The 20,755-nt window shown below is 33.7% G+C and overlaps 2 protein-coding genes and 1 pseudogene across 2 annotated transcripts; 2 read left to right on the top strand and 1 right to left on the bottom strand.

Moving 5' to 3' along the window:
• Positions 1–10,459: 10,459 nt before the first annotated feature.
• Positions 10,460–15,102, top strand: LOC103838110 (annotated as a pseudogene).
• A 1,034-nt stretch (positions 15,103–16,136) lies between these two features.
• Positions 16,137–17,694, top strand: LOC103862527 (ethylene-responsive transcription factor RAP2-10). The gene has a single exon (XM_009140235.3). The coding sequence runs from the start codon at positions 16,946–16,948 to the stop codon at positions 17,522–17,524; it is 579 nt and encodes a 192-aa protein (XP_009138483.1). The 5' UTR covers positions 16,137–16,945; the 3' UTR covers positions 17,525–17,694.
• A 398-nt stretch (positions 17,695–18,092) lies between these two features.
• Positions 18,093–20,531, bottom strand: LOC103862526 (CBS domain-containing protein CBSX1, chloroplastic). The gene is made up of 8 exons (XM_009140234.3): positions 20,218–20,531; positions 19,921–20,008; positions 19,586–19,650; positions 19,477–19,525; positions 19,175–19,227; positions 18,686–18,801; positions 18,532–18,589; positions 18,093–18,431 (listed from the first exon to the last, which is right to left on the bottom strand). The coding sequence occupies exons 1-8, from the start codon at positions 20,413–20,415 to the stop codon at positions 18,357–18,359; spliced, it is 702 nt and encodes a 233-aa protein (XP_009138482.1). The 5' UTR covers positions 20,416–20,531; the 3' UTR covers positions 18,093–18,356.
• Between the last annotated feature and the right edge of the window lie 224 nt (positions 20,532–20,755).

The raw sequence follows: 20,755 nt of genomic DNA, 5'->3' as shown, positions 1-20,755 counted from the left end.
ATGGGCCGTTAGGAGAGGGCCGAGAGGCCTATGATAACGACGTATTGTTATTATAGTTTGATCCGGTGCACACGAGTCAGTGACGAGGTTTGGAGGATTTTGGTTTAGAGATTGATCTCGGTTTGTTTGTGTGAAGTTCATACCTAAACCGGTTGGTGGGGGGTTTTAGAGATTGAATTTGGTTCGTTTTCACTTGCACACAAAGTATAAACATGACAGCTCTTGCCCACCAAAGTGTGACCGGATACACATAAAAACGGGTCCCTATATAAAACACACCGTCTAATTTTACTGGGCCAGATATGTTCATCGAGAATCATGATTACAATAGAAACTATGACCCATGCTAGGCCCATTAACATTCTCTGTTTGTCCAATGCTGGTTAATAATAACCTATAATCACTAAATAATACATGCAAAATACTTTCAGTTCATGCAAGTATGGATGGATACTTCCATGTAAGAAAATCGACTTGGTATGCGGTATCCACAGTTAGTTTTCAGATATTTATGATTGATTGAACATGATCTTTGGCTATATATATAGTTAAGTTTTTTTAGAAACGAGACCAAAGCTAGCTCAAACTTTTTAAATCTCGAGTGATCAAATATGTTCTTGCAATATCCCAAACTCTTTTTTTTGTTTTGAAAAAAGGCTTATCCCAAACTCTTTTTTTCTACATCAATATCCCAAATTACAAAAAAGTTAATGTTATTTTTATCATATGTTTTAAAAGGAACATAAAGATAAACTTGTTTGAAAATTCAAGCCGGAGATGGTATTGAGTTTTATATTTATATAGAGGTACAATGTAGGTGTATAATAAGTCAAATCATTTAGTTTCAATAATGCAGTTGTCGCATGTAATAAGTTAAGTAGTGAAACGCCGAATAACAAGATTTTGGACAAATATAAATGTGACTTTACCTACGATCTTTGACAAACGCAGCTCAATAATTGTTTAAAAAATAGTAAGCTTTTTAGGTGTATACATCTCCCTCTCGCAACTCACGATTTTCACATGTGCGCTTTGTTTTCTGCATTAGTTTTACAGTTTCATGACGTTCTTACCCTTTGCATCATTTCATGTTCCTTCTTCGGCTTTAATAAAGTCAAAAGTCAAAACTTTTGATGTGCTTGGATGTTCTCCTAGAGCTGTTCAATATGGTAAAACCGAACCGAACCGAACCGAAATAGACAATATGGTTTGGTTTTGGTATATACCATATAAACCGAATGGATATAATTTTATAAAAACCGTAGGATTTGGATATGGTTTGGTATATAACCGATTAAACCGAATAAACCGAACAAAACCGATTAAAAGTAGAAACATGTAAATATGTATCTATTTTATAACAATACATGAAAATCTATTTGTTACATAAGTTAAATTTGTGTTAATAACTATTACCATAATTTTATAGTAATAAAAAACCTTAATTTGTAAAACACTTGAACTATAACTAAATAACAATACATCGCAATTCAGACATCTTATTTTCTAAGTCTTTTTTTGATCTTTTTGATTTATTTTAATCTTCACTAAATTAATATGAAGATAAATTTGATGGACAATAATTAATGGAAAATTTTCAATTGAAAAAGCATGACTTTAATGAACACTAAATATGGAAGAGTGGAAAAACTTTTCTTTCATGTTTCTGTTTTGTTTCATATTTTTATTTTTAATATTTCAAGCTTTGATTTTAGTTATAGATTTGATTATTTTATTTGATGGTAGAAGCATTTTTACTTTTTTGTTCATGTATTTGAACATGTAATATATTTTTAATAAATGACTGTGTTGACAATATGACTCTAAAATTCATATAATATAATCTCAAACAAAATAATTATGTTTTTGGTATAAAACCGAATAAACCAAAAACCGACGGTATATAAACCGACCCGAACCGAAGTAAATATGGATTTAGAATGGTAGTTATATTTTACTAACCGAAATACCGAAAACCAAAAAAAACCGAACCGAAACCGAACCGATATCCGGATTGAACACCCCTATGTTCTCCAGTAAATCACTAAGTAGGTTAACTAATTAGTAATTCATAAATGAATTCTTAACCATTATCCTCTGTTAATTAAAAATGTTTGTCTTTAATTAGTGTTCAATCTTTTATCTTACGTTTAATTTTGTTGTTGATAGAACTACTGTCTTAGGGCAACCGCAACGGTATCACCACGCGAGTCGCACGAGTCCTTAGCGTGCTAACCTAGGAAAACTGTATTAGAATAATAGTATTTAAGCTAAATAACCTAAGGATCAATCCGTAAATAAGGATTTAGCGGAGTTGATCCTTAGCAACGTCGTTTGGTCGGCTTTTGCGTTTGGTATTGGAAAAAAAAATCATTTTCGACGTAAGACAAAGAAAAAAAAAGAGAGCACTCGACGATAGGCGAATCGATCTGTCGGAACAGGTTGGTAAATCGAAGCCTTCTCATGGGGGTTCTTGGATTTAGATTAGGTTTGATGTTGTATTTCTCTCAATTTAGGGTTGGGTTCTCGGTTTTCAATTGATTTGGGGAAGTTTTCGTATGAAATTAGGGTTTCAAACGATTTGGGTTTTCAATTGATTTGGGAAACTTTTCGTCTGTAGTTAGGGTTTGTACACGATTTTGATTTGAAACGATTTGGGGAGGTTCTCGTTTGTTTTACTGTCGATTATTTACAACCGAGATTTGAAACGATTTTGGGAGCTTCTCGTTTGTTCTTAATCTCTGGTCATGTTCTTAATCTTTGGTCATTTTGGAAAACACCTCACAGCATTTTATAATGTTCTTTGATTGCTGTTGGTTAACTATATTCTTCGGTTACATATCTTCTTCGCTTTATCTAATCTTCGCTTACACAATTGCTTTCAGGTTAAACATGGGACAAGATTATTCGTACAACCAGCCTTTTTCATCAGACGAGTTCGACATAACTTCCCTTCTTCAAGCAGAAGCTGATATGTACGCGGATGAAGCTGAGAGTAGTTACAATGTGGCAGGGCCGTTTCAGTACCCACCTCAACCTAAGGCTGATGATGGAATCCCGACGAGTTGCTACTGTGGTGGTGAGCCTGTTGTCGCAACATCTTACACCTCTAAAGATCCAGGCAGAAGGTACTTCACGTGCGACAATGCTGATGATTGCGACTGCCATGTTTGGAAATGGTGGGACGTGGCTGTGATGGAGGAGATGAGTGACTTTCAGAGACAACTAAGGGAGCTTAAGGATCAATCTGATGTGAATGTGTCGAAGCTGGTTAAGCTAGAGAGGACCGTTGGTGAGTTATCTAAGAAGGAAGCAGAGGTTATACATGGTTTCGCATTGGAAGTTTATGTAATGATTTGTGGGTTAGTTTTAATAGGCTTGGGGGTCATGTATCTTCATGGTTAGTTTCTCTATTGTGCTTTTCATTAAATCTTATGCAATCTTTTAAAACTTTTGACTTGTTCATCTCATGTTTTTTCAGGAAGAGCTTGAACGGATTACAACGATAGTCTATGACCTCGAGAGTGTTTGTATAAAGGTGCGTAGCCTCTGTTCTTTGTAATATACTAGTCCATTTTTTTATAATAATCAAATCATATAACGTGGAAATTTTTTAATATAATTTGTGTCAAATGCTTGTGGTTTGCTTTATACCTTCCTAACTCCTTAGATTTGATGGTTTTAAATGTTTTACAATGATAGAATACGGTGTTAGTCTGATTTGATTGGTGTTAAATGATAGTTGCTTGCTTTCTACCTTCCTATCTGCTTTGAGTTTATTGCCTTTGAATGCTTCGTAGTTAAAGCTAACTTACTTAAGCCTCTGATTTTATTGCCTTTGAATGCGACACACACCAATCTCTAACCATGTATAACACAACTAGTTATGTTAACCTTTTAAACAGTCAAAGTTCAGTTGTCCTTGAATCACCCGAACCTGTTTGGTTCGATAGCCAAGGTCCTGATGAATCTGTTGTCGAGTCTGCTGTCAAGGTGAGGAGGAAATGGTCGCCGAAAGAGGATAAAATCCATTTTGGTGCTTGGCTTAACACCAGTAAAGATGCTGGAAGAGGATTGTAGATTACTACAACGCAAGCCCTCATCTGGTTGGGACAGTACCTAGAGGGCTTGTTCAGTGCAAGCAGAGGTGGGGTAGGATCAACGAGCAGGTCAGCCAGTTCGTTGGATGCTACAATGCGGCTCTGAGAGAGCAGAAAAGTGGTCAAAATGACGATGATGTGATGAAAGGTGCGCTAGACTATTTCTTCAATGCTTACTCCCTCAAGTTCAGCCTCGAACATGCCTGGAGGGAGCTGAGGCGTGACCAGAAATGGTGTTCAACCTGTCTGCCTAAGAACGTTGGGAAGGAAAAGCGCAAACATGTGTTGGAGGTGATACAGAAGATGAAGTGGGAGAACCGGAGGGTAGACCTGTTGGGGTCAAGGCTGCTAAGGCTTCTTTTAAGAGGAAGAAGAGTGGTAAAGAAGAGGAGTTGTCACAGTTACAGGCTATCATGGAAGTGAAACAAAAACTCTCTAAGCAGAAACTGCTTGATCGTTTACTGGCCAAGAAAGATCCACTCACTGAGATGGAAACATCTCTTAAACTCAAGCTTATGTCTGAAATGTTATGAGGTATTGAGTAGGTTAGATATCGCGTATTGAGTAGTTTAGCTGTCATGAGTGGTTAGCTGTCTTGCGTGGTTAGCTGTCTTGCGTAGGTTACAACTACTTTCTTATTGTATCACATGTCATTTTACTTTAATTATTTGGTAACTCTTGTCTTCTGGTTTGTTTCAGGTGCAGCTGTATGACATGTGAACCAAGTCACGGGTTGATGTGAATCCAAGTCACGGGTTGTATGTAAGAAATGTTCTTTAGGTAGCTATCTCGTTTGCATAGGTTCCACCAGATCTTCTTTCCTTTTGTTTCCTTTTTATACAACTGTATTGTCGGAGTTGTAATCTTCTTTTGCTGTAACTCGAAGTTGCGGATGCTCTTATGTCCACCAAGTTGTAATTCGGTAATGCTATCACTTTAGATGCTTCGTACTTGCTTATAGAATGACCAATCGTACTTGCTTCACTTTACTTGCTCCGTGAAACTGTAATCTTGAAGCGTATGCAACTTATAGAAACCAAATCGAAACTGCAACTTATAGAAACCAATCTTTACTTGCTTATAGAAACTGTAACTTTAAAAAAAAAAATTTGAAGCAGGTACCTAAATATGTCATCATCTTCATCCGATGAACTCGAGGAAAGATTGGACGAAATATTTGACGAATACTTCGAAGATACATTCAACAACATAGTGGAGGCCCAAACCAGTAAGCAAAGGAAACATGCTTATATAGAACGAAACCGTGAAGAAGGACACGCCCGCATATGGAATGACTACTTCAGCGAAGACTTGACATTCTCGTCACATTTATTCAGACGTCGTTTTCGCATGAATAAGGAATTATTCTTGCGTATTGTCAATGGCCTATCAGAGTCCATTCCATTCTTTCAGCAAAGAAGAGATGCAACCGGGAGGTTTGGTCATTCTCCACTACAAAAATGTACGGGAGCAATTCTTCTGCTTGCTTATGGTTCTGCAGCTGACAGGGTTGACGAATATCTCCAACTTCCTGAGACCACTGCACTTTCGTGTTTACATAATTTCACAGACGGAATAATACAGTTATTCGGAGATGAGTATCTACGGCGACCCACACCGGAAGATCTTCAACGACTACTCGATATTGGAAAGAAACAAGGGTTTCCTGGGATGGTCGGGAGTAGGGGTGGGCGTTCGGATTCGGGTCGGGTATTTCGAATTTTTGGTATAGAGGTGTAGAACCCGTTTGGGTATTTCTGTACTTCGGATCGGGTTCGGATATTTTTAGTTCGGGTTCGGTTCTTTCGGATCGGGTTCGGTTCTTTCGGATCGGGTTCGGATATTTAGATTTTGAAAAAAAACAAAATTAAGTTTTCATTTCTCAAATTTCTTGTATTTAAAAATATAACTTTTACTTAACTAATACTTTATTTTTAATAGATTGAATGGTTAATAGATTTGGACATAACATTTTGAAACTAAAAATACATTAATTTGGTTATTGTTTTTAAATTTTGGATGTAACTTTTTGTTAATTCTTGAAATAAAAAATTTGACATGTATTTAAAGTGAGTAGCAAATCATTTTCTCCGTAATTATATGTAAATCATATGAACTTAAAATATGTGTAGTATTAATATAAATAATTTATATAAAATGAGAGATGTAAACTAGAAATATAAGGTTAATTATACATATCTTCGGTTATTACCCGTTTGGGTTCGGATATTACCCGTTTGGGTTCGGATATCCAATTTCTCCTAATTCAATACCCGTTCGGATATTTTGCTACTTTAGTTCGGATTTCGGTTCGGGTTTTTCGGATCGGGTTCGGGTGCCACTTCGGATATTGGATAAAGTGCCCACCCCTAGTCGGAAGCATTGACTGTATGCATTGGGAATGGAAAAATTACCCAACCGCTTGGAAAGGACAGTACGCACGTGGATCAGGAAAACCGGCAATTGTCTTAGAGGTTGTACCTTCACAAGATCTTTGGATATGGCATGATTTTTTTGGTCCTCCAGGTACCTTAAACAATATTAATGTCCTCAATCATTCTCCTGTTTTTGATGACATTTTAGAAGGTCGAGCTCCTAAGGTAAAGTACGTGGTCAACGAACACATGTATATGTTGGCGTACTACCTCACAGACGATATATATTCAAAATGGTCAACATTTATCCAATATATCACACTCTCTCAATCTCCTAAACAAGAGTTATTTGCTAAAGTTCAAAAAGCAACCCGAAAAGATGTGGAGCGGGCTTTTGGAGTATTGCAATCTCGATTTGCGATTGTGAGAAACCCGGCTCTTTCGTTGGACAAAAAAAGATAGAGAAGATTATGAGAGCATGTATCATACTACACAATATGATAGTCGAAAATGAACGGGATGGATACATTCGTTATGATATATCTGAATTTGAAGAAGGAGACGTCACCAGAACTTCACAGGTGGAAACAGACAGGCCTACAAATCTCAATAATATGTTTGGCATTCGGAATGATGTTCGGGATAGGCGTATACATGATCATTTGAAAAATGATTTAATTGAGCATACTTGGAACAAATTTGCTGATGAAGATTAATAATTATTGTATTTTTATGTTTAATTATTGTATCTTTATATTTTAATCATGCAATAAATAAAAATTAAATTTCACAGAATAAAAAAACAATTATTTTTTTATTCCTAAAGACTCCAACTTGGAAACCACCATTGAACACACTATTTTTATTTGAGTCTTTAACTATTCAAAAAAAGAACATATAATACTCCTAAAGACTCTAAGAAGGAGTTCACCATTGTGGATGCTCTTATACAGTTCGATTTCAGAAGTTAATAATAAACTAATAAAATACCTTTAACGAAAAATATAGTCTTTTCTTGTTTACACATGCGTCCATATAACAACAGAATACTAAGGTTAGTTATCATCATATAAAATATAAGGTACAACTTACACATACCGAAAGAACAGACTGTATGAATGATGATGATGGTGATACATCGACTTGTTTGCTTCTACATTCTGATTACAACATAATACTTCCTCTATAAGAGTAGTGAAGTATAACAATGATATTATAGTAACGACGTTTGTGGAGACACTCACTAGTAGAAGCAGTGTATGAAATACCTGCAAGCCTTTAGGTTCATATGCAACACCAAGTTACGATGATTGTGGAGACACTCACTAATACATTTTCAACCAAAAACAAGAATTCCTTTTGACGTGGCTGAAATACCTGCAAGCCTTTAGGTTCATACGTAACACCAAGTTTGATAAAATGAGTTATAGACTGTATTTATTACGCGCATCAGGTAAACTCGGTTCAAATTGCGTAAGCATACATGTGTGTGTAAACTCGTACAGATACATGTTCTATGTATAAAATCATTAAAATGACTCTAAGTCGAGAGAAAAGGCACGAATTAATGTCCTTTTCACTTTCTAAAACATCACCGTAAATTGATGGATCCACTATATATGTCTACGTTTAGTCTATTACAGAATTATCATGGTTTAACAAAAAGATACGTAAACTAAATATGTTTGTGGTCCCTTATCGATTCAAGTATTTGCTTCTGTTGTATGTCTCCCAAAAGATAAAATAAAATTTAAATTTTGGGTAATTTGGCACGTCATGTGCCAACCAGTTCACAGCTAATCCCCAATGCATTATTATTTATACGATATACGCTAATTAGTATTTGGGAAAACGGGCTATTTCTCCACAAAAAGTATTGTATCCTCCTATATGTCTCCCAAACTATGACCTCATCCCATATGTCTCCGAAATAAAAGTTCGAAAGTTATTTATCCATGAAAGTATATCATAACTCTTATATATCCCCGAAATAAAAGTTCGAAAGCCACAATCCCATAAAATTAAATTACTCGGTTTAAACCAATAAACTAAAACCGTTTTAGTTAATTAAAAAAGTTTTAGATCAATAAAAACCGGTTAAGATCAGATTACATCAATCAAACCACAAATTATAAACCATTATCAGATTAATTAACCAAAACAGTTTCAGTTTATAGGTGTAGTCTGATCTTAACGAGGTCTTTATTGATCAAAAACTGGTTTAATTAATCAAAATGGTTTTAGTTTATTGGTTTAAACTGAGTAATTTAATTTTATGGGGTTATGGCTTTCAAACTTTTATTTTGGGGATATATAAGAGTTATGATATACTTTCATGGATAAATAGATTTCGAACTTTTATTTCAGAGACATCTGGAATGAGGTCATAGTTTGGGAGACATATGGGAGGATACGATACTTCTCGTGGAGAAATAGCATGTTTTTCTTGACTATTCACTAGCATCCAAAATAAGAAAATGAAAAGAGATGTCGACATATTAACTGTTTTGTTGCTGTGACGCTGTATTGAGTAATCAACCTTAGAAACTTTGTAACCTTAGAACATTTTTATGGCGGTCTTTTACGCGAATCTTAAAAGAGAAGAGACCCACAAAGTAGTAAAAAACGGTTCCACAAGTCGCCAAATAAGAACCGACTTTGAAGGGGCTATTCAACTGTTTGCAAGCTCCACCGACACGTGACGGCATGCAATTTTTTTTTTTTTTTTAAATATTTCAGACAAAAAAAATAAAATAAAAATAAGAATCCCACTAAGGGTTTGTGCAATAATCATGACCTTAGTATATTTGTAGATGAAGACATTAACATTTTACTATATTATGCTAAGAGTGAATGTGAAACAGTTTCATGTTGGTCAAATCTGTCTTTATGATTTTTTTTTTATTATATCGTGATAAAAAGATTTATCATGTAAAAGTGTTTTTAGTTTTTTTTTTATTTAATCATGTGGATATCTCAAAGTTATGAAAAGACTCAGGCTAATTTTTAAAAGCTGGTGAGCTCCACGGATGGACTCTCACTCTAGCTATTCAAATGGACCACCTATATTTATGTGGCCACAAGTTAAAGTGTAGTGGAGTGCTTTCGAACCCAGATTGCTTAGCAACCCAAAGTCTTACTACCAGTACACCATCACCTTATAGTTAAAATGTGGTTTTAGTTATAGAAAAAGGTTTTAGTTATATATTTTTATCCAACAAATTATCTACTGTTGTTACGACAAAAACTATTCTTCTGTAAACAGAAGTGTGTAAAGTGTGCGAAACTAATTTGTATATATGAAAACAGAAGTATATAGTGTGCAAGACTTAAGGACTGATAAATATTTCAGTTTTTTGAATAATTTTAATATAATTGGTGAGTGATTCTGGTGAAAGATTCACCGATATAAATGTTCTAAATTATGTATTGTCTGAGTGTTGCCCGATCCGTTCCATTTATAAATCAAGATCGAAAGATCCGAAACATTCTGTTAAAAATGTCTGGTTATGAAATTTGTTTGATTACACTTTTGTCACTGTTATGAAATAGTACTAGCAAAAGTAAGATATTGCAGTGTACCTGATGGCTTCATCCCCTATATATTAAAGGAGAAGCATTTTTTAAGGCTTTCCTTAATTATCTCTTAGTTGTTTTTTCAAGGATGCATGAGAAGGCTCCATTCTCTTTTTTGCTTACGTGTCGCGCACACATCGATTCTCACAAAATCATTTAATGTGAAACCATTAAATGTTTCCTTTTTTGATGATTTTTTTTGGCAAACTCTTTTTCCATGTCCTTGAGCAGTCGACGTTCCATGTCCTTGATACAAGGCGCATCGATGGGTATCAGAAGCAGAGAAGAAGACGATATGAGGGTGATCGACGTTCTTTACTAAGGTTATAAAGAAAGAGATTTTGTAAAGCAGGCGCATCGACGATCTTCTATTTCAGAAAGAGAAAACATCAAAGAATCCCAATCGAAAAGAAAAAAAGAGAAGAAATGGAAGGCTTGATTCCATTTTTGTACAAAGCCATGGTCATGTATAAAAGAGAAGGAAGCTTTTCGTCAGTTTTGCTCAGCGATCATCATTCTCATCAACTTCCGGTTACTACAGGAGACTTCCTAGCGACTCCTCCGGTATATTTCGAACGTCAGTCCTCAGGCGATTTGGGACCGACCGTCTTGGATTGCTTAAAACGACGCCTTCTTCACCATCTCGCTTGCCCACTAGGAACATCACGAAACGTACGTAAGGAGTGTTCTTGAAAATACTATTTACATAAAGAGATACGAATCTTTCTTGACGTGTCCTCTTATCCTAAGGTATATTTCTTATGAGTAACTACCCAAGGACTTAATAGAGTGATTTTATATTATGATCTTGATTTTTAATTTGATATTATTAGGGACGTTCAAATACGTTCTACCCAGATTTTCCAATTGTTCTGAAGACTCAGAGGTAATATATTTATTGACTATTAGAAATTTTGTTTTAACTTGTAGACCTTTTATTATCTACATAACAATTCGTGTGTTTCAGGGTTCTGTTCTGATAGCTGGTAGTTCTGTGCATGGCTCTAAGTCTAATCTGAAGACAACTGCTAAACGTGAAGGATCCCATATCGAAAGTTTAGAGGCAGCTATCTACAGGAGCACTGTTAACGAACATCGACATTGGGATTCGATTAAGAAAGTGAAGACTGAAAATAGTGGCTGAAGAATTATTGGAAACCTGTCTACAATGAAGATAGGCTTTTCTCTTTTATTGTTATAAGTATTTTAATTGTTTTAATCTTCGTATTATGCTTGGTTTTTGGGTTATGTTTAACAATTTTAGAAGTCTGAAGTGTTTTATTTTTTAACATTTTTACGTACTCTAAGCATATGTTGGTCGTTTTTAATATAAACCCTCTTATCATATTTTGTCTGATCGGGTCGATTTTATACTAATTTACAGATCGTCTATAAACTTTTATATGACATAATTGGTTGAAGTTATCTAATATATTTGGGCAATATAAAATACCTTAAAAGGAATCATTATTTATGTAAAGTTTATTTTCCATGGATGTAGTCTATAGCTTTGTAAATATGAATATATCCCTTATTATAAAATATCCTATACAAATTGTTATAGCACATACTATATACAAGTACAATAAACAGAAGAGATCAAATATATTTTGTCCTTTTTAAAATCGAATATAATATTATTGTACGTGCATTTAAACTATTAATAATCTTATCCCCTATTATAAACTAAAATATTCTTAACTTGGGGAAGTGTCTAAAATTATTGTATCAATTATACAAGATTTACGCAATATGTCAAGAGAATATTTAGCAATGGTAAAGGATATATATACCCTTCTTCTTCAAAATATTTGGTGATCATTTCTAAAGAACTACATAATTGTTAGAAAATTATCCCAAGCTTATTTAAAAACACTCAAACCATGCAGCCGTCAAAGTATGTTTGGGAAATAAAAAAAAGTATGGTTTGGATCCTTCTTTCCGTTATCTTTTTATATTTTTAGTCTTATCATATTTTCTATTCTGTGAAGGCACGGTACACATAGAAGAATGAGCCATCTTCTACACATAATACTGCATGTGACTTTTCTGTACGAAGATGTAAGTGATCTTCCTTTCTCTACGCTTATTGTACTCTTCATTATAGATCTAAATCTGATGTATCTCATAAAATATGTATCAGGACTCCAAAAAAATTGCGAATTCCAGCAAGACTAAAGTGGCCGAACAATGTGAATATAACAGTGACATATATAGTATTTACAGTCATTGAGCAGCCTTTGGAAAAAATTATCCACGAGAAAGTAAAATCCAAGTTTATTGTCTGGATGGAGAATAATAAGTTAAGTCACGATAGTGTAAGGCTCAAATTTTTGGGTTGTGGCGCCAAGAAAACTTATTCGTGGAATTCAAAAGCTAGAGAGTGGAAACCATAATTCAAGATATAACGATTGTTTTCTTATTATCATGCAAGAAAAATAAACTGACCATTACATATAAATCTCACTGATAAGGACAATATACTAAAATGACTTCTTATAGATCGCAGTGTAGAAATCGTAGGATATTTAATTTGTGTACTCAAACTATGGTGGTCAATTGAGAGGGGTAATGGTAAGATTTTTTAATGAATATTAGTTATCTCTATTAGTAACTATGGCAAAAAAAAAATTATGTTTAGGATCAGAATTGAATTTCTTATAGATCGCTTCAGAAATTTAATACCTTTTAAAGACTTTTTGGATATTTTATTTGATCCTCAGATTCCTCAAATAAAGAACTATTTTTTAATCAATGTGAGTATAAAATTAATTTAAATTTGATATAGTTACTATATGTTAACATATATGATTTTTTTTTACTTTCAGGATTCAGTTCCGTGCATTTTGATTAAACTTCAAAAAAAATTTAGACTATAATTTCTTATCGTATCAATTAATTATGTTATTTTGGTTTTTATATTAAAACAAATTATGTGTGTTTAAAGGGTGGAATCACATTCAATTTCTTTTCTCTTAAATTTTTTTATATAATAAAAATAACTATATTTTATTTATTTAAGGAAGTTATGGTATTACTTTTCAAATGTTATTGTTCCACTAAAAAACCAGAATTTCTGGTATTTTCACTTTCTCTTCAAATATATACTTATGTCTTACAAAATCGTAGTATATAACTTTAAGCAATGATACATATGCCTCATTCCGCGCGAGGCGCGGATTACTATCTAGTATATAAGTATAACCAATCTTAAACCATTACGATTTATGTTTGTCATGACATCAATGTCGGTCACATAATATTTATGTACAAAATGGACCTACTTGTACTTATGAATTACTTTCTTATTATTGGATTTTTTTGGATATGAATCCAAGCCATCCTATGACATACTCACACGTAAAACCGCTTTTGATGACGTACTGGCTAAAATCATATATAGAGAGAGAGAGGAAAATATGCTGTAAATTACTGTAACATATTTTACCAAAAACAAAAAAAATACTAAAACAGAGAAAATTCAACCCGTTTACAAAATATTTGGTTTAAAATAAATTTGTATTTGACATCAAATTAGATATATAAATATACATTTAAACCCAACGATGCACATATTTGAACTGGAACACATATATCTAATCAATGTACTGAAATTAATTGAAAACTGTATTTGGTATATATGTTTTTAGATTATTCAATTTTTCGATTTTTTCAGTGTTCAATAATACTTCCAAAGTTAATTGAACTAAATTTCAGTTATTCAATTTGAAATTTGAATAATTTAATTCAATTTTGGATGTTATTATTTCTTTCAAATTAAAACAAGATTGATATATATTTTGATTTATTCGATTAATTTGGTTGATACGTCTTAAGCATAACGTTTTTTTGTTTGTCAAACCGAACCAAATTGTCAACCGGTTAATTATATAAAATTTGTTTTTTAAAAGTTGGTTTAGTTATTTAAACTTGTTTGATCAGTTTATAGTTTCGACCAGATGACAAACCAAAAGCCAAAACTTTCGTTCAGCCTCCACAACACTACAGTAAACAATTGAATTAGCATACCGAAATACTCTGTCTATTTCAAAATAAGTGCTATTTTAATTTTTCTTTCGTGTTATAAAAATTGTCATTTTACAATTTTAATGTAAATTATATTTACTTTCATCTGAAAATTAATTAAAAACTGCATTAGTTTTATAAATCATCTTATTTATCTTAAATACAATTGGTCATAAATGTATAATTAATAACAACTCACATATATTTCTGCTATTTTCTTTATATGCGTGAAAAATGTCAAAGTAACACTTATTCAGAACCAGAGAGAATAACAACTAATTTTTTTTTGTCAAACCAGAAATAACAACTAATATAACACGCAAAGTCACATGGTTCCAATTGAAAAGTCGATCTACAACGCATTCAAGTTTTCGAAAATATGAATTATGACTATATTTTATTAGTTTGGTGCTATAACATTGAGGCTTAGAATATAATTGTTCTTAATGTGTAGTGTGGCTCAGGCATTGGACATACTCACTCTTTCTAAATACTCTATTTCTTTAAAATATACTTTCTCTATTTCAAAATATATGAAATTTTAGAACAATGTACAACTATTAAAAACTTGTCGTCTACATAATAACATCATTAAAATATTAATTAAAATTTATTTAATTAGTTACAAAATAGACTATAAAATATTATTGATTACACATTTTTGATAAAGTTAAAAATTACGTTAGAATATGAAAATATCATCTACATTAAAACATCAAAAACTTTTTTAAACTATATTTTGAAAACTAAAGAATATGCTGTTTTAGCCAAAAAGACAAAGATTTAAAATCTACATTCTTAAATATTAATCTCTCTCTGTTCCCGAAAGTAAGATTTTCTAAAGTGTTCACGCTTATTAAGAATTCAATAAATATTTATAATTTAATTTTTCTTTTATTTTGTTATTCATTTTCCAATAACTTTTCACCAATGAAATTTAATCAATTCAAATATTTTTATTTAATGTTTCTTAAAAATATAAAAAAGTACATTAAACATATGGAAAATCTATCTTTGTAGAACAAGTAAAAAACCTAAAATATCTTACTTTCGGGAACGGATGAAGTATTACATATTATTTTTAAATAATTATACTAATTATAAAATATACTATAAAATATGATTGGTCATATAGTTTGACTGTTTTAACTGTTTCCATTTGAGATGATCACAGAACTAACCTTACAATGCTGTGAAGTGTAAATATATCCTCTTGAGTGTCGATTATGGCCTTAAATCCCATCGAGGATTATCTTTAGAAGGGCAGCATTATAAAATCAAGTACATCGCTATTGCGTGGATAGAACGTCTATTTCCAAACGCCATATACAATGCCCACCGACCACCGACGTAAACTTTTTTATTTTGATATTTTTTTAGAAAAAAAATTCTATTCTTGTAAGAGAACTTTCTAGAGTTATTGTGACTAATGACATTTGTTGTTTGCAATAATTTAGGTAATGCTCACGATTGGAATTCACGGTGACTTTTTCAGATGAACTACATTAGGTTAGATACCAGAGGAAATTTCAAGATTTAATCATAACCACAATTTAAGAAAATTTGGAAAACTTAACAAATTCCAAATGGTAAAAAAAAACAAGGAGTGGTAGAAAGTGGCTATTATATCTTTTTTTTCGACGTGGCTATTATATCTATAATAACTATACATAATGACTGAATATAAATCCTAAGAAAATTATAATTTTGCATAAAATATTGAAATTGTAAAATAAGACAATTAATAAACATAGGAGATAAGAAAAGACAAAAGAAAACACTTCAGAAATCCCACTAACTTGTCCCCCGAACAGGAGGAGACACGCGTGTCATTACCGCCTCTTCCCTATTTAATATTTTAATTCAAAAAATTAATTAATAAGGTAAATCCATCGTATTATTGAACATTTCTGTATAATTTTAAAAATATTAAATTAAAACCGCCATTTATTATTGTTTCCAAAATTCCACAACAACGACCCACCTCCCTTACGTCAAATACTATTCCTATTCCATGCAAGCAATAAATATCATCTATTTACTTGTATTTTCAAATTTTCTTTTTATTTGGGTAACAGTTTCATTTTTACACTATTTGACATTTTCAAATTTAAACCACATACTCCAATATCAAAATAAAAATATCATTAGTGTTTAGACACCCACTTGGGTATCTCATGAATATATTTGTGTTATTTAATTACATATTAAAAATTAAATGATAAAACATAAGTGAACCAGTGGTAAAGTCTCCCCAATTATGTAGAGTATTTTTTTACTAATAATCGTTTCTTTTTCTTTTTCACTTTTTTATTTTTTCAATCAGTAGAATTTTTTTCAAGACTCTACATTGTAACTTAATTTCATTTAGAAAATGATTATAGTTTATCTATTAGAGAGCTAAGGAATAAGAAACTGGCATAGACTTTCACAAAATAAATTGTGGAATTAATATAGTAACGCTGATAGTATATAGAAATTAATTTTATAACCGTCCAATGGAAAGAGCCGTCGAACTTATTAAAAAAAGGTGCATGCGCGTATTTAACACTAATATTTAATTTCCGTCCAAACAATAAATACTATTTTCGCTATATATATCGTGGAAGATGATTGTTGTCTCTGTTAGAGAGAAGCGAAAATAAAAGTAAAGAAAAAATATATATGAGAAAGTAGTTAAGAGATTAGTGTCGGTGGTTTTTTGAACTACTCTTATGCTGTTTCGTGTTCCTCTCATCTCTTCTTGGCCCACGTGTTCATCAACCTCCCTGCGCATGTAATCGCTTCGCCGTCAATATCACATCCTCTCTAGATCGGATAGAAAGTTGATTCTTTCGTTGTTTCTTGGAATCTCCGGCGAAAACCCACATGGAGACAGTGATGGAAGTGGCGGCGGCTGTTCCTACTTCGACGGTTGCGGCGCCGGCGGCGACGAGGAAGAGAGAGAAACCGTATAAAGGGATAAGGATGAGGAAGTGGGGGAAGTGGGTGGCGGAGATTAGAGAGCCTAACAAACGGTCTAGGATCTGGCTTGGCTCTTACTCAACTCCCGAGGCGGCGGCGAGAGCTTACGACACGGCGGTGTTCTATCTCCGAGGTCCGTCTGCTCGGCTTAACTTCCCGGAGCTTTTAGCCGGCGTTACGGTAGCGGGAGGAAACGGTGGTGGGGATATGTCGGCGGCTTACATAAGGAGAAAAGCAGCGGAGGTTGGAGCGCAAGTGGATGCGTTAGAAGCGGCGGGAGGCAATCGTCGTCATCATCATCATCAACAGTATCAACGTGGTAATCATGATTACGTGGATGATGATCATAGTGTTAATCATAGTGATTATCGCCTTAATGATGGTCAGCATGAGTGTAGTAGTAAGGATAAGAGGTGTAACGGGTCATGGGAAGCTGTCGATTTAAACAAATTACCCGACCCGGAAACTTCTGAGGACGATTAGGAAAGGAATCCACCCAAAAAACACAAAACGTTGTAGAAGTTAGATTTTTAGAGAATGTTTTGTCTGTATGATGCGCGGAGGTTGCTAACATGCACCTCTTTACTGAGTTTGTGATTACTGATTTTAACTACTAGTGTAGTGGTATGTTTCTATAAATAGTTTTCACTCAATCACTCATCTCTAAATTTAAATCATCGTACTCAAAGTTTAAATTTAAAGTGTTAGATGTTTGATTGTGTTCGAACTCTTCAGTACGGTTAGTATGATGTTATGTACAATATTTAAAATTCGGATGGAAACACGTCGGTGAGTGCATAGCAGCAGAAGAAGCAGGATACTTAAGGAAACAGAAGTGGGTGTTTGGAGTAGGAGATGAAGCAGCAGAGACACAGAGTGTCTTACAAGGCAAATATGGTAAGTGGGTCTCCTTTTAACTTGTCCGATCTTAACAACTAAAGCTCTCTCTATCTCTATTATCGTAACTACTAAAGTTATTTTTAAATTTTGTTTTTAATAAATTACATATAATTTGTAAAGCATAATTGGATGAGAATCAAATACCCAAAGAATCTGATAACCTAACCTATCAAACAAAAAGAGAAGCTGATTCTGTAAAAAAAGCAAGTAGTGTACTTACCACTTACCAGACAAAATTCAACAAAAGCTGAGTTCCTTGTGACCGACATAAGATGCGGAACTCTTGTAATACAAGTTAATATAATTCTAGTACAAGGTACACTGTTTAGTACTCACTCTTATTATCTGGATAATGTTTGATCCATGTTGAGTTCTTCTCTACAACCTATTTTCTTGGTTTTTGTTTGTATCTTATTCAAGCGTTCCTATCACCAGTGCGCTTTATTTGAAGTGCGGCTCTAACCACGTTTCCTCTAGTGATAATTCCAACCTTTTATTTGGAGGAATATAAAAAGGATAAGCGATGCATGAGAGAAACGATGTAATGCAAACTAAGTATGAAATATAGGTAGATGTTAAATTTCTCTTACCAATTTGCCATCAGAATCTACCACAGGGAGCCGGCGATATTTGGTCTCGAGCAAGATTCTAGTGGGAAAACGGAACAAGAAGATCAAGTTAGAGAAGAATGTAAGATAGAAGAAAATAAATGATGGCAATGGAAATAAAGGTAAAGACAGTAACTTAGCAGCATCTTCAAGATTGGTATTTTCCTCAACAACAACTGGAGCTGGTGTCATTAAATCTCCAACAAGCTTCCCATTGGTTTTGCTTAGTAGCTTTTGCACTGCGTTGAAAGTCTGCAAATGTCTTCTTTCCAAGATCAGTACGATAAAATACAAAAAAAGATTACAAGATACAAAAAACAAGAGACGCATAGAAACAATTAATTGAGAAGTTTTATTATGTCAACATTTAATCCAGAGTTCTGTCTACTTAAACTAGAGAACTCTGAATGTAACATTAACATAATTTTGTAAAGGGAGCTGAGTTGAAGGCAATAAGATGAAATTATGTGCAATGGTAATCGACTCAATTAAGTCAAAACAACTTCTTCGAAAAGTTCAATTCACAGAATCTACTGCTGATAACGTGAGAAAAACATATGAATTGAGTGAACTGAAAATCATTCAGGGTTCAAATTGTTAATAAAGAAAAGAGAGGGCCACATACTTTCCAGGTGCTGTCAACCTCAGGGAACATGGCATTTTCTGTACTTCCACTACCTATAGAGATAAGCAAGAAAAACAGTAAATAAGATTTGAAAGGTTAGAGAAGAAGCTTTTTGATCATTCCACGTTTGAGCGTGCTATCTAGCAACAAATGAGACACAAGATCATCATCATAACATTGATATTTCTATCTTATACCACCATGTGATCAAGTAGCTTTCATCTTTCTCCACCCAAACTAAAAATATCTTTGAAAACAAAGGAAACCAAATACATTGAGGAGGTGATAGCTGGCCCATTTACCAGAGATGGAGTCCAAAGCCAACAAATCATAATCTGAAACAAGCCCAACCTGCAGCAACAAGGATTAGGTTTGGACTCATGAGTAAAGGCATACAAAAGTGATACTAACCAGCTTCCAGTCTTGGTCTATCACAGGAAATCCTGTAATCCTATTCTCCACAAGGATTTCTAGAGCTGTAGAGAAGGGAACAAAAGAGATGGTTACAAAATTGAATTACAAAAACACACTATAACATGCAATCTGAGAGACAGATACAGAGACAGAAAAGGGGAGACGGAAAACAGTAAAAAAAAAAAATATACAGGTACAGCAACTATATATCTATTTATATATATTTATTAAAAATTATTTTGAATTAATATAAGATAAATGTGACATAATACACATCAGTTCTTGGCTACAGTAACAGTCATTTTGTAATTCAGTTTTATAATCAGTGATACCTTCATCAACAGTGGTGGTAGGTTTGACCACATGCAAGTCATCCTTCTTGGTCATGAACTCACCAACAGTGTACACTCCACTTCTTGGCTACAGTAGCATTCAAAAATACATCCTATAAGCTCGAACCAAACCCCCTTAGTTACTTGTACAACATTTATTCAAGGATCAAATGCAACTTCACCATGTTCGATCTAAGTATACATTCAATCCTAGTGAAAAAAAGACGAATCTAATAACCTAAACAACCTGGTCTATCGAAATTCCCGAAACCCTAAGACGCACGCAAAAGAGCATACCGAAGAAGACTTCGCCATCAACGTGGCGCCGGCGGAGGAGGCTGAAGGACCTCGGGATTTGGAGAGGGAGCTGAGAGTGGGAGAGAAGGTGGAGTGGATGGAGAGGAATCTCGGCGGGATAAGAGTTGGAGAAGAAGCGGAGGGCGGTGCGCGTAGGCGCGTGATGGAGAGTGGACAAGCGTGGACGACGGCGTCCATTGAACGACGGAGAGATAGAGAGATCGCCGGAAGTGATATGAGTTGAAGAGATCACGATATCTCTGCGTTTGTATTGGGAAAAGCGAAGAACCGTGACTCTCGTTTTTGTTTTAACTCATTTTAACCAAACCGGTTTATATTTCAAACCGGTAAATTAAGAAATTCGAACCAAACACATCTATGTATTTTTTTGTTTATTGGATCTTCAGTTTGTTGGGTTTTGGGCCAAAAGATTTAAATACTTGTTGATAGTATTTGAGATGGATTACTCTGAGAATCTAGTATACTTGAAAGTTGAAACACAACTTAACAGTTTTTGTATATGATAGTACTTTGGATA

This window comes from Brassica rapa, chromosome A03 (assembly GCF_000309985.2).
Source record: "Brassica rapa cultivar Chiifu-401-42 chromosome A03, CAAS_Brap_v3.01, whole genome shotgun sequence".
Classification (NCBI taxonomy): domain Eukaryota; kingdom Viridiplantae; phylum Streptophyta; class Magnoliopsida; order Brassicales; family Brassicaceae; genus Brassica; species Brassica rapa.
Note: the sequence above shows the minus strand (reverse complement) of the source record. Positions and strands in the feature narration are given on the sequence as shown.

What these genes read in the sequence shown, in the direction of transcription:
- LOC103862526 (XM_009140234.3), bottom strand. Translation starts at nt 20,415, where the DNA reads ATGGACGCCGTCGTCCACGCTTGTCCACTCTCCATCACGCGCCTACGC. An exon ending in TACCACCACTGTTGATGAAG is followed by an intron (nt 19,651 to 19,920) that starts GTATCACTGATT and finishes CCTTCTCTACAG; the next exon opens with CTCTAGAAATCCTTGTGGAG. An exon ending in AATCTTGAAGATGCTGCTAA is followed by an intron (nt 18,590 to 18,685) that starts GTTACTGTCTTT and finishes TTTTCCCACTAG; the next exon opens with AATCTTGCTCGAGACCAAAT.
- LOC103862527 (XM_009140235.3), top strand. Translation starts at nt 16,946, where the DNA reads ATGGAGACAGTGATGGAAGTGGCGGCGGCTGTTCCTACTTCGACGGTT.